Source organism: Macrobrachium nipponense, chromosome 47 (assembly GCF_015104395.2).
Source record: "Macrobrachium nipponense isolate FS-2020 chromosome 47, ASM1510439v2, whole genome shotgun sequence".
Lineage (NCBI taxonomy): Eukaryota > Metazoa > Arthropoda > Malacostraca > Decapoda > Palaemonidae > Macrobrachium > Macrobrachium nipponense.
Genome location: NC_087222.1, coordinates 9,065,778 through 9,080,833, shown reverse-complemented (window position 1 = coordinate 9,080,833; position 15,056 = coordinate 9,065,778). Strand labels below are relative to the sequence as shown.

The 15,056-nt window shown below is 37.9% G+C and overlaps 1 protein-coding gene across 1 annotated transcript; it reads right to left on the bottom strand.

Annotated features, from left to right (window-relative positions):
• Window positions 1-1,250: 1,250 nt before the first annotated feature.
• Window positions 1,251-2,356, bottom strand: LOC135204378 (gastrula zinc finger protein XlCGF49.1-like). The gene is made up of 2 exons (XM_064234602.1): window positions 1,792-2,356; window positions 1,251-1,524 (listed from the first exon to the last, which is right to left on the bottom strand). The coding sequence occupies exons 1-2, from the start codon at window positions 2,311-2,313 to the stop codon at window positions 1,324-1,326; spliced, it is 723 nt and encodes a 240-aa protein (XP_064090672.1). The 5' UTR covers window positions 2,314-2,356; the 3' UTR covers window positions 1,251-1,323.
• Window positions 2,357-15,056: the final 12,700 nt, after the last annotated feature.

The following is a 15,056-nucleotide window of genomic DNA, read 5'->3' as shown; positions in this document are numbered from 1 at the left end:
AATTACTATCTGGCCCTCAGTGTTTTAGACAGAGAATGGTCTTCCACTTACTCATCTCTGCTGCCAAGAAAGATCTTATTCCTCATTGATGTTGTTATAATTCCATACATATGAATATCCAGGTGCACAGCACGGTGTTAAATGCCTTCTTGTAATCTATCCAAGCCATATTAAATTCCTTTGTCTTTTTTCTTCTTACAATCTTCTAATATTGTTTGTTTATTAGCAGTTGATCTTTAGTACCTAGTTTGTTTCTTGTGCAATCCCTTTTGTTACTTTTTTTATTTCCATATATTTGCCTTGATTTAGGTGTTCATAGATCTTGTTCTGCTATGACTCCTGTGACCCATTTGTAGGCTGTGATAGACAGCAAATGGGCCTATATTTGTTAGGGAGCTCAGTCTCAGAGCTCTTAGGGAGAATGAATGAATGAACGGTTGGAAGTCCTGACATCGAAGGTCATTGACTCTGATATCGATTATTATAAATAAAGAATAAAAGTATATTCAATTAAAACCATAAAAGCAAATATGTCATTGTAAAAGGTAAATAGCTTTCGGAAGACCTCCTTCTGAAATAAAAATCTAAAAATGCCACTTGCATTGTACGACACATCATGTCCAAGAATCTTGGCAAGGATGAACCTGCCATCCTCACCTCGAGCCTCAAACAGATATCTATTTCCTTCCATGCTATAAGTGGTGCTTCCTGTTGTGAGCCACTGGTGATTCTTCTCCTTTTACTATTCTTGAAAAGGCTTGATATAAGTGTGGTGTAGTGCTGTGGATCTTTTTTTAGCCAGAATTTTGAGATCTTGTCTATTCCTGGTGTCTTGAAACTATTAAATGTTTATAGTTTTGTTACTTTTCGATGTGAACCTTATTTGAGGCATTTGCTATTTCTGGTTGTTCTTCTGCCTAATGGTGTCAATCCATGAATTCTCTTGGTGTTTGTCCCTAGGCACAATCTTTTGGGATTTTTCATCAACTGGCCTACTCATTTTTTTTTTACTTTTATTTTCTGTTGTTTGTTTTCCTATTTGTGAAGCTAGGCCTTTATATTGGTTTGGTTTTCTGCCAGTTTTCCACTCACTTGTTCATCCCTATTTTGTATTTTTCTTTATTTTCCTAATTTTTCTTGAGCAGATTTTGTGAGTGATTTTTGATCTCTCATATAGTTGGTCATTTGAGAGATCTCTGCCCTTAAACTGGTTTTATTTTATCATGTGTTTCTTTTTCCTCTCTTAGTATGCAATCTCATATGAAGTGTAAGACTTGGTTTGTGGGAAAAAGTTTTATCACATTCCTTGCACATATATGGCTTCTATCCAGTATGCAACCTCATATGACATGTAAGACTTGATTTCCGGGGAAATGCTTTCTCACATTCCTTGCACATATATGGCTTCTCTCCAGTATGCAACCTCATATGACATGTAAGACTTGATTTGTGGGAAAATGCTTTCCCACATTCCTTGCATATGAATGGCTTTTCTCCGGTATGGATTCTCATATGATCTGAAGACTTGATTTGTGGTAAAATGCTTTCCCACATTTGTTGCACATATATGGCTTCTCTCTAGTATGCAATCTCATGTGAAGTGTAAGACTTGATTTGTGGGAAAATGCTTCCCACATTCCTTGCATATGAAGGCGGTTTTCTCCGGTATGGATTTTTCTCATATGACTTGTAAGATGTAGTTTTCTGGTAAAATGCTTTCCCACATTCGTTGCACATATTATGGCTTCTCTCTGTATGCAATCTCATATGAAGTGTAAGACTTGGTTTCACGGAAAATGCTTTATCACATTCGTTGCACATGAATGGCTTTTCTCCGGTATGGCTTCTCATATGATCTGTAAGTTTTGATTTATGGGAAAATGCTTTATCACATTCCTTGCATCTGAATAGTTTCTCTCCAGTGTGCAATCTCATATGACTTGTAAGATGTGGTTTCCGGTAAAATGATTTCCCACATTCTTTGCACTTGAATGGCTTCTCTCCGGTATGGATTCTCATATGAACTATAAGATGTATTTTCTGGGAATATGCTTTCCCACAGTCATTGCATATGAATTTCTCTCTGGTAGGATTTGTGATATCATTTGTAAGATTAATTTTCTTGTAAAATGTTTTCTCACAGTCAGTGGATATGAAAGACTTCTCTCCATTGTGAATATTTCTTCTTTCTTGTTTTATTTCCTTTTTACAAGTTTGTGGATGTTTTTCATTCACTGTTGAATTCATTTCATATGAATATTCATCATCTTCATTAGACTCACAGAATTCCTCTGGCTCTATTTTGATGTCCATCAATGGATCCAGAGACAAAAAGTCTCCATCACTGGTTCCACTAAAGGCAGCCAAGTTGCTGTTTCTTGATTTATGGAAGGTAAGTGATAATGCACCTTCAGTTTCACTTTCAAAGGAAAATTCTAAAGAATGTCCTGGATTCATTTTAGCCTTATTAGTCCTGTCCTCTTCTGTAATGACAATGTGTTCAATTCACAACTCTTATCACAGAATTGGTTTACAAATAATTACTGAATAAATCTGTTAAAAATTAAGTACATATCTTGAAGGACTACAACCAAGATTTCACGGCTGATGTAATGAAATCTAATATTAAAAACAAATTTTATTTTCTTGTTGTTTGAATTTGTTAAATACACGTTCAATAATTCACTGTTGTCTCATACACCTGAGAGTTACTATTAGTAATGTTCCATGTAATACCATTAAACAACATGCATTTCCCAAAATCCTGATGCTAATCAAAACTGACGAAGTAAGGAATGTTCTTCTGAGGGAGAATCTGAAATCAAACAGTGCAACACAGAGTTAGGAAACATAATGCCACAACTGAGAAAGCAAAATAATAGGTCAAATTCAATTCAGGTTCCCATAAAAGTCTCAGGCCGATTAACAAAACATGCATTTGATAGTTCTATCCAAACATGAATACAATCCTACCAAACGTTGTCCAAACACAGCATCAAATCATTCCTGAGCCAACAATGCAACAATGGATTAACAGTTAATATTGACACCCACCTCCACACATCTGTAAACCTTCTTAGCTTCACATTACAATACAAATAACTTATGAACAAAACTTTTTAACAAATCAAAGGCTAAGAATAGAAAATTCAAGAGACCAGCATAAGGGTTTTGTGGGGTAACAGCAGGAAGGGTACAGTACACAGCAAATTCTTAATTATATGTGATCCAGCAATACATAACATCATATTATCCATAGATGCGGTAGATAATAATAAGAAAAAATAGTAAGGGTGAATTGAGTAGTAATTTGAAGAGAGATGAAAGTTTTCAAATAAGTTTCACTGATTGTTATTGTGGATACAATACATGAGTAGCTATTATGACCAGCAACACTGAAGACAGTCTTGGAAGGTATGTGCTGCTACATTTCTTCAAATATGACATTGTTTTCAGAGCTAAACAAACCAGAGCTTTTTATGAAGGAGTATCTTTCAGTGCCTTTTGAGTTTCAATGCTGCAAAGGTGGAATAACCACAAAATTTTTTAAGTAATGTGTATTTTCCTAATATACAAACCAGAAGGTCTTTACATATGGATATAATTGCAGCACAAGCTGGAAAACAGCCGTTTGTTTAACTTTAAATAAGGTGGTTAACTATCAACGGTAGGTTGGGAGTCCCGCCTACCGCTCTCATTAGCTTCACTTTAACCTTTTGGCTCAGGTAGCCAAGAATGAGGGGTGGCTTGAGGTGGGACATTTATGTAAAGACCTTCAGGTTTGTATGTTCAGAAAAAATACAAATTACTTTAAATATTTGTAGTTTGTTGGTAACCAAATATAAACCTTCGGTCTTTATATATGGAAAACTTAATTTTGATGGAAGAATTCTCAGTAAATCTCTGAACTGACTGGTACCGGTCAATTCACCTGGGCCTCCTTCATGGTCATGTAGAGCGAGGAAGGAGTCCTGTGCCTCTGACCTGTTGAGCATGTGATTTTCAACTATCAGTCTTCTGAGCCTTGTCAATTAATAGGCATGTATAGCATCGTTTTATTCAAAAATGGTTTGGATGAACTCTCGTGACAGAGACAATAAAAGAATAATAAAAAACCAATGGGTTTTATTTAATTTGTCAGCTCCTCTCTCCCTTGCTAGAGAGGAGGGATGGACATGCATCTATTAACCTACAGAGTTCTAGATTATAGACAGGGTACAGTACTCATTTATATAACTCACCTCGCATCACACGCCAAACTTCCCTCTGCCCTACAGGTTGAGGAGGGGTTATAAAAAGATAAAGGGGAGAGAGGGAGACAGTCACTCTTTGTAAATAAACAACTTAGGCGATGCTATCTGTCTCTCTAGGGAAGCCAGGTGAGTTACACAACTTGTTGACCAGCCACCAGAGGACAACAGGACTCAGCTATTTTCAACCATATGAATGAACATAACCATAGAATAAACTGGAATTTGTCACGTATAATTTATAGCAGCAACTGCCGGTACAAGAGTCAAATGATGGAATCGGACTTAATAAAAGAGAGGCAGGTAATGAACATCTCAAAAGGAGCATGGATTTCAGATGTGATCGACGAAGTTTTCATTCAAACCAACGCTTAAGAAGATTAAAGGAAGATTATCAACGGGGGTGACCTAAATTGGCTTACCTGTGGATGGATCTCTTAGTATAAATACCACCTTTCTGTAAACCTTTCTCATTCATATACCTGAAGAGAGAGACCAGCAGTCTCTGAAATATAGTAATTTCCTCTCTATATTTTGGTGTTTTTTATGGGCTCCTTTTATTAGATGGAATTCTGTTGTAACAGAACATTTTTTATCAGTCATATATATATATATATATATATATATATATATATATATATATATATATATATATATATAATATATCATATATATATATATATATATATATAATATATATATATATATATAATATATATATATATATATATATATATATATATATATATATATATATATAATAATGTAACGGCTCGTTTTACTGTCACCAAAATACTATTCAATTTTCTCATTAGTATCCATATACCACTGATACGCAAGTCCACAATAAGGTGGAATCATAACCACAAACTCAATTTTCAAAGTGCAAGGATGAATTCAAGGGAGGAGTAAACAAACACAATGAAAAAACCAATAAATTTAATACATAAAGAACCAGACAGAAAATACACCTGAACCTCTTTAAGAACAGGAAATAAATGAATTACTATCACACTTAATAACAAATCAACACACGTATACAAAATTAAGATAGCATAACCAACACACTCAAACCAAAATAAGGGGGCCCAAGAAAGGAGGAGGAAATCAAAAAGAAAGAATATCCTGACGAATTACAGGCTAATACCAAGCTTGTCACCAAATCTTCATGTTCAAAAATGCTTATTATTCTTTTTAAAGAATACAGAATCCTCCACGTCTGGAGGAGTGGTACCACAGGTGGTTAACTAACTAGGGGGCCCAGTCGAGCAGTCTCCACAGAATCGCAGCCGTGATCAATGTAAAAGGTATTAAACAACCTTACCATGGGACAGCGAGATCCCCCTGGTTTTATAACTGAACAAGAGGGTGGTGCGGTGATTCCCAAGGACGTCCAGATATGTTATCTGGAGAGATCTCCCAATCTGAAGATAACAGATATTCAGTGATCTCGGGTCCTGCAGATACGGGTAAATCACCAATAGGCGGCAATGCAACCCACGAAGCAAGAGACGGCAGTACTCTTAGTGCACGATGGCAAGGTCAAAATCATCCAAAGTGACAAGGTCCAGAGAACGACTGCCTGTTCTCCTCCCTTAAGCCAAGAAGTTACCCCCCCCCCCCTTATCCACCAGAGGGATCCACCCAGGGACGGTCACACCACCTCCTTAAAGATAAACACAAATGTTAATAACAAGCAAACAGTTGTTATACAAAACGACAAGTGAAACTCAAAAACTAGGTTTAACAAATATCAAAAAAAAAAAATAAAAATTTAATAATAATATTTAATGAAAAAGGATCACATACTGACACCTCCATACCAAGAGAAAAAAAAAAAATATTTACAAAATATATATCTATATATATATATAGTATATATATATATATATATACTCCAAAATTTACCTTATGCATAATTCACACAATCAATCAAGTAAATATTATTACTAAATCAGACATTAACAAAATCTGAAAAAAAGTAAAGCAAAAACCATATATAACGACATGCAGAATGAGACTCAAAAGGGAAGGGGGGAGGCTTACAAAAATGAAAGGTGCGAGATGATATAAAAATTCCAAAGTACTCAGTACCAACACTTGACCAAAGTTCGAAAGTTTTTACATTAAAACCTTTCAGATCACCACCATTGACATGACAATCAACAATGAGCTTCACATTGCTCATATACCCAACAAATCCGGGATTCTGAGGTTGCAGACTGCCACACTTATTCACATTCTGCACTGTCTTATAACCAGTGACTCTTTGCACTCACTGTCACTACGAGTGTCCCAAATCAACCATTGTTTATATAACACTCAGTGTATCTGTCCACTTAACACAAGTAAACGTCCACTTCAAAGTGGAAATACAGTACATACACATATAACTCGATACAGAGAAAACCATCATGGATCTCCCCTGCGCAACTCTAAACACACAAAATTCGTGAAGCGTAAGCAAGCCTGAAAAAAAAAACGAATCACCGAATTAGCGAGTCTAAATCACCCATATGATACTTAAATTACAAGAGGTCGCCACCTTTCTTCGTATTGCACCCAAGGGAGATGTTCTATCTACCGTGGCATCAAAGTATACTATCATACGATACCTTTTGTCCTAAAACCTTAGTACTGGTTTTTAGTAACGAAGCTGTCACACCATCAACCTTCAAAAAACCTTAATTTAATAATAAACCTTACGTACGTAATCGATATTATTCCCTTTCACCTTTACTTAATACTAAAACCTCACGCCTCATAATGTAAACCACTAGAATGATTCCTGTAAAATAAATTATCATCAATACATGTTAAATATTAAATTCCATTCCAACAAACCTAACTACTCACATTAACAGCACACACATCAATTGGAACGATACAGATACTACTTTATAATTGTAAGCCCTCAACAAGGTTACTTATTCTATGCTGCGTGAAAGAACATCAGCCACAACGTTATCCTTTCCTGGAATATGAGTAAATTCCAGATTCCATTCTTGAAGCATGAGGCTCCATCGCATTAGCCTCTGATTCTTCTTTTTATATCTGCTGACAAAAGTTAGAGGGTTATGATCAGTCATAATTTTTATAGGCGTACCTGTGGACGATAGATAAACAGAAAAAATGATTAATTGCTAGGATCAGTGCGAGTGTCTCCTCAACGGTTGAATATTTCCACTGGGCAGACGTTAACTTTTTAGAGAAGAAGACAACTGGATGAGACACGCCTTGTTCGTCAGCCTGTAAAAGGACTGCACCAACACCCAGATCACTGGCATCCGTAGCAAGAGCAAAAGGAACATTGAAATCCGGAGCTCTCAAAATAGGGAAACTAACAAGCACTTGTTTCAACTTCTCAAAGCATTTTGAGTGTCCGAGGACCAAACAAACTTCACTTCCTTCTCAAGAGACGGTTAGAGGTTTAGCAATGTCCGAAAAGTTCTTAACAAAACGCCTATAATAACCCTACTAAACCAAGAAACTTACGGACTCCCTACGACATTTAGGAACACCTATTTTCTTTATAGATTCAATATTGGCCTGCTTGGGAATTACCTTGCCACCACCAACCCTCGTGGCCTAAATACACGACTTTCGCTTTAGCGAACTCATCTCAAATTTTAAATTCACTACCAAACCTGCTTTTTCAACACTTCAAACAACGCCTCGATTCTCTTCAGATGAGTCTCCCAATCATCACTATAGATAACAATATCGTCTATGTATACCACACACCTTCTAAACCGTACACCAAACTATTCATTAATCTTTGGAAAGTGGCTGCCGCATTCTTCATCCCAAACGGCATCACTTTGCACTGAAACAAATCTTGCGGGGTTTACAAACGCCGATAAGCTCTAGCACGTTTGGAAAGAGGAACCTGCCAGTAACCTTTTAATAAATCAAATTTGCTGATATGTTTTGACTTTCCCAAGCGGTCAATACAGTCCTCTATACGAGGCAAAGGATAACAGTCTGCCTTGGTCACCTCGTTCAACTTTCTGTAATCAAAACTTAACCTAAAGTCTCCGTCAGATTTCTTAACCAAAACTACCGGAGATGGACCAAGGACTCTTACTCGGCTCAATAAGGTCATGTTTCAGCATGTAATCAACTTCCTTTGCTACTACACCACTTTTGAAGGGATTTAACCTATAAGGGGCTTGTTTCACAGGAATAGCATTACCCACCGTCCACATCATGTTCTAAAACGGAACGTTCGGCCTGGCACATCAGAAATAAAACATTTATAAATTATTCACCAACCTCTTCAAGGATCTCTGCTTATCATTACTTAAGTGTGAAACCATACCACCGAAGTTTACTAATGACCTTTGTTATCAGAGCGCCAGTGACCTTCATCAACACGATTATTTTCATTATCTTCAACCTCTGAAAAAGAAACAAAGTTATCACTATTATTAACAGGTTTTCCAATAGTCCCCTATAGTGGCCATGGGCACCACCTTATCCGTTCCTTATATGGTTTCAACATATTTATGTGGCAATGTTTGAAACGGTTTTCTCCTCTCTGGAGTTTCTACCAAATAATTTATAGGACTAATTTTCTTCAAAATTTTCCAGGGGCCAGAGAAAGACGCCTTCAGAGGGTGTTTACCAGGAATGGGTAGAAGTACCAACACCTTATCGCCTACAGCGAAATCACGTTCCTTAGATTTACGATCAAAGAAGAATTTCATCCTTTTTTTGACTTTTCAACATATTTTCCTCAGCAAACTTCCATGCCTTGGTCAATTTGTCCCCAAGATTCGTTTACATAATCCAACAAATTTATGTGAGGGACGTCTCCCTCCCATGATTCCTTAACGACGTCAAGAGGACCACGTACACAATGACCAAAAATCAAATTAAAGGGTGAAAAACCTAAGGATTGACTAGGTGTTGAACGAAAAGCAAATAACAAATATGGCAACTCCTTCTCCCACTCCGAACCATGACTTAGACAATACTTTTTCAACATCGATTTCAACGTCTGATGAAACCTTTCCAAGGCTCCCTGACTCTCCGGATGATATGGAGAAGAGGTCACGTGCTTAATATTTAATTCAGCCATTTTATCCTTGAAATAATTACTAATAAAATTGGATCCACAATCTGACTGAATTATTTTGGGCATGCCAAACCTGGTAAAGAATTCTATTAATGAATCTACAATTTTCACACTCTTAATACTACGTAACGTATGGCCTCTGGATAACGAGACATCCTATCAAAAATAGTAAAAAATATATTCGTTACCGCTACGAGTACGAGGCAAGGGTCCCACTACGTCTATGATGATTTCTTTGAAGGGTTCCGAGACAACTGGGATGGGAAACAACGGTGCTTTCGGAATGGGTTGATTGGGCTTGCCAACCCGTTGACATACGTCACAACTGTTCACGTTTTATTTTCTTGACGTCGGCCTTCAACTTGGGCCAAAAATATCCAGCAAGCAATTTTCCCGACGTCCTTGTGAATACCAAAATGCCCTGCCAAGTCATTCTCATGGCCTAACGACATTAAACTTCTCCTGTAATCAAAAGGAACCATTATTTGCTTGACTACTTCAGAGTTTTCATTAGTAGCCTCCAAAGGTCTACTTAACCCTGTACAAAATATTATTAATAATTTTAAATTTAGGACTCGTTAAGTCAGAGAGCTCACCTGGCTCAACTGGGAGATTTGAAAATTCCTTCTTCTGAGCTTTAATTAGCTCCTCCGTAGTCCAGTTCAATTTATTTTTACTATTACCAATATTGCCTAAAACTATACTACCACTACGGTCTAAACTACTTAAATCTACGTCTACAGTTGACTCTGCAGCGTCAACAAAGTGCAGACCGAGAGCGAGTGATACAGATATTTCGCTCTCGAGATTAATTAATATTGGACAAGATTTATTTTTAAGGGCCACATCATTTCCAAGGACTACATCAATATTCTACGGGAAACTTATCCACTACGGCCAAATTAACCGTTCCCGTAAAAGAAGGACAATCCAAATAAACCTCTCAATTGGATAAGAATGAACCGTATCTGGAAAACCTGACAGTAACACAAATTCCGTATGCTCACCAACAAAATCCCGCGGCAAAGCCTCTCTTAAGATCAACGACTGTGCCGCTCCCGCCTATCACGTAAAATTCTTACCCGTTTCCTACAGACCCATCAACCACAGCGACACTGCCAAGAGACACAAAACGAGAAAAAGGCTTCATTTCCACGTCCGAGAGTCATTGATCAGAGGTCTTTTGGCGAATTATAGTCGCTGTCTCTCTTTTTCTCGACCCCCATTACAGGACGAACATTATTTTGCAGGGATCTCCGGAAGGCATAACACATGCTTTTAATGTGCCCCCTCTTGTTGCAGAAGAAGCACGTTAATGACTTTGCCTTCTCAGGGTCATAATTATTTGACTTGTTTAAACCTGTTGGATGAAAAGACTTATTATTATTACTAGTTTTGTTACCCCTATTATTACGCCTATTATAATTATTACCAGTATTGGACCTATTATTAATTATTATTATTCCATCCACTTCTAAACCAACCAGGCTTCATATTGGAAAAGACACCACCTAACTCATTTTATGAGACAAGTAGTACTCGTCACTGGCAATAGCTACCTCTTGCAAAGTGTCGAGTTTCAATTCCTCCCAAATGAACCTTTAACTTGTCCCCGGCACACACCTTTAAATTCCTCTACCAACACTATTCCTTCATTTTTATCAAATCGTCCACTTCTTTGGACTTAAACCAATCCTCGGCAGACTGCTTTTTCCCTCGCGCAAACTCTACGAAGGTTTGATCATTCCCCTTTTGCAGATTTCTAAAGCGTTGACGATGCGCTCGGGGACCAACTCATACGCTTTCAAAAACGATAGATTTGACACTGTCATAATCTGAAGACAAATCCTCATTAAGGGTAACATACACTTTCTGCGCCCTACCAATTAATTTACTCTGTATCAGAGTAGTCCAGAACTCTTGTGGCCAACCTAATGTACCTGCAATTCTTTCGAATGAAACAAAAAATTCCGCCACATTACACTCCTGGAAATTCGGAACAAATTTAAGTGCCTGCGCCAAATTGATTGTAGGTGTTACAGACCTATCTGGGTTAGGGGAAGGGGCTGAAGGACCTACATCACGCCTCTCCCTTTCGAACTGCCTCTCCCTCTCCCTTTCATCATCCTTGAATTTCCTCCAAATTAAACTCTAAAGTCTTTAATTCAATTGCTTACTTAATAATTCAACAGACACTTCTTCCTTAATCTGTTTAAACCTGTTCACCACCTGATCCCTTTCCAGACTTCACATATTCATAAATTTGTAGCAATAGTAGACCCTTTTCTGATTGTTCACCGGATACTCAATTTCAAAATAATTCGCTACCTCTTCTAACTCTGGCTTATTCAATTCAGCCAACCTTTCAGTGCCACCCCTCTCCACTCCGGAGCTCATTCAAGTCCAGTGTAGCCATTATGACAGTTGCAATAGTTAAATCTTACAATAAACAACAGCTAATACCAAACCAAAAATTGAGGTGTAAATATGTATCCTTGCAAAAAAAAAAAAAAAAAAAAAAAAAAAAAAAAAAATTCTAACTCTCCCCCAAGAATCAAACTTTGCACTTACAAATGGATATGCAGGATCGTATTATTCCTGTCACAGTCGCCAATTTGTAACGGCTCGTTTTACCGTCACCAAAATACTATTCAATTTCTCATTAATTATCCATATACCACTGATACGAAGTCCACAATAAGGTGGAATCATACCACAAACTCAATTTTCAAAGTGCAAGGATGAATTCAAGGGAGGAGTAAACAAACACAATAAATGAAAAACCATAAATTTGTTAATACATAAAGAACCAGACAGAAAATACACCTGAACCTCTTTAAGAACAGGAAATAAATGAATTACTATCACACTTAATAACAATCAACACACGTATACAAAATTAAGATAGCATACCAACCACACTCAAACCAAAATAAGGGGGCCCAGAAAGGAGGAGGAAATCAAAAAGAAAGAATATCCTGACGATTACAGGCTAATACCAAGCTTGTCACCAAAATCTTCATGTTCAAAAATGCTTATTATTCTTTTTAAAGAATACAGAATCTCCACGTCTGGAGAGTGGTACCACAGGTGGTTAATAACTAGGGGGCCCAGTCGAGCAGTCTCCACAGAATCGCAGCCGTGATCAATGTAAAAAGGTATTAAACAACCTTACCATGGGACAGCGAGATCCCCTGGTTTTATAACTGAACCAGAGGTGGTGCGGTGATTCCCAAGGACACGTCCAGATATGTTATCTGGAGAGATCTCCCAATCTGAAGATAACAGATATTCAGTGATCCTCGGGTCCTGCAGATACGGGTAATCACCAATAGAGGCTGCAAGCACACGAAGCAAGAGACGGCAGTACTCTTAGTGCACGAGGCAAGGTCAAAAATCATCCAAAAGTGACAAGGTCCAGAGAACGACTGCCTGTTCTCCTACCCTTAGCCAAGAAGTTACCCCCCCCCCTTATCCACAGGGGAGGGACCACTCACACAACCTCCTTAAAGATAAACCCACAAATGTTAATAACAAGCAAAACAGTTGTTATACAAAACGACAAGTGAAACTTAAAAACTAGGTCTAACAAATATAAAAAAAATTTAATTTAATTTAATAATAATATTTAACGAAAAAGGATCACATACTGACAATATATATATATATATATATATATATATATATATATATATATATATATATATATATATACAAAAGTGTAGGTTTCTATGTGACTTTGCATGTATGGAACGTGGCCATCATTTGACCCATCTTACATAACAGACTGTACCCATTTCCCCTTCACTTTGAAACTTTGGTGGTAAAATAAACTCTACAGGTTTATCATACCCCATTTCAAGTACTAGTTACCATAGTCGTATATTATTGATAATGCTCTTCTTTCCTCTGATTAATAATTCTGAATCAAGGTTTCTGGTCTGTTTAGGTTTGGTGGGGGTTATATGGGCAGTCACCCAGGTCATACCTGGATAACGGGGACAGTCAGCACAACAATACCTGGATAAAAGGGACAGTCACCACAGTAATGTCTGGATAAATGGGACAGTCAGCAAAGTAATATTTGAATAATAGGGACAGTCAGAACAGTAATACCAGGATAAAAGGGGCAGTCAGTACAAGAAGGTGCAGGAACTTTTTTTCCGGGCAGCACAGGGGTCAGTCAGCTAGTATATAAATGTATACCCCTCTCCATCTCACTACCAAGGGGTTAGGGATTTGTAACCTACCCTACCATCTATGTTGGGGCAAACAATGGTCTCGATTGTTCAAGTGGTGCGGATTTCTATGCCACAAACATATGAAGAAATATATATATAAACATTCTGTTTTATATATAATATACCTCAACCCCCTCCCTTTCCCTTTCATTCTAACCTCCCTTCTACTTCCCGACTCCCCTCCCTTTCCTCCCTATCATTCCTCTCCCCATCCCCATCCCTCCCCTCCCTTCCCCCTTCCTCCCCTTCCTTCTCCTCATTCCTATTTCCCTCACCCTATCCTTCTCTTTTTACTGCCCAGGCTATCAGTAAGGACTAGTTTGACAAGTAGTATGTCATGTAGTTTGCTGAAAGGGAAGTACTGGGATGTGGGGGTAATGTGAAGGAACTTTTGATGTTCCTTTTCTCCAAGTTATAATTAAGAAAAAGCAACAGTGTCAGATAGATGTCAACAAACTTCAGGGAGGAGATAAAAACAAGACAGAGAGTCCTATGGACGCATCAAGTGAAGATCAAACGTAGCTAAGAGAGATATTTGATCAAACCTCCCTCATCAAAGAGCTAGATCTTGAAGTGTGAGTTAAAGCATAACGTACGTTGCCTCCAGTGGCATTCCTGAAAGTAATGCAGTTGCCTGTTGCAAAGAAAACAAAAAACATAATCATAGGAAAGGTCTTGCATATAAGATATCGTTGAAAACTCAAGTTTTGGCACGTGACAACGTGTACTAACTATGTCCGTTGATAATGACTTGGCTTAGCCGAAAACTAGGGAGACAGCTATGGGAAAAAAGGCAGAATGCTGTGATAGCTCTGCGAAAGTTTATTTGTTTCAGTGTTAAATTTCCAGGCTGCAATGGGCGGTTCTAGTGAGGGGACCGAGTGTCCTAGTAAGGGGACTGTATTTTGGAGAAGAGATAATTGGTGTGACTAATTACTGATTAAGAAATTTAAATACCGGGGGTTATCTGAGTTGGTCTGTCTGTGAGACTTGAACTATTTTAATTAAATTGATGATCTTGTAAGAACTTGAGTTATTCAATTAGTACTTTACTTTGATTAAACATTATATTTTTTGTAACTCCGACTCTAGAGAGAGAGAGAAAGCTATGCCAGTGATCACGTTGAGAGAGAGAGAGAGAGGGGGAGAGATTGAGTGTAACCAGTTCGCCTTAACGCAATGGCTTAACGCATACCAAAATATTAAATACTGGGGGGGGGGGGGCGACGCCCTTCGCTGGTAATAGTTTGGTGGGCAGCGGATAGGTAACACATACACTCCGTCCTGCTTAAGCATTCTCCAATATCCAATAGGGCTCTGCTCTGCTCCCAGGATCCGGAAGCAGTTAGAGAGAGATTCCTCTCTAAGGAAACGATCCCTTCACGAACGCTCCGGTCGAGGTCATAATATTTCACTCCTCTCCCTGGAAGCAGCCCCACCTCGCTGGGAAGCCCTCTGGAGGACGTGGAAGTTTTTTTCTTACAA

Excerpts from the sequence above, each read along its gene's own strand:
- LOC135204378 (XM_064234602.1), bottom strand. The coding sequence starts at position 2,313 with ATGGACATCAAAATAGAGCCAGAGGAATTCTGTGAGTCTAATGAAGAT. Across the intron at positions 1,525-1,791 it reads AATGTGATAAAGCATTTTCC|TCTTCAGATCATATGAGAAT; the intron begins GTGAAACCAAGT and ends CCACAAATCAAG.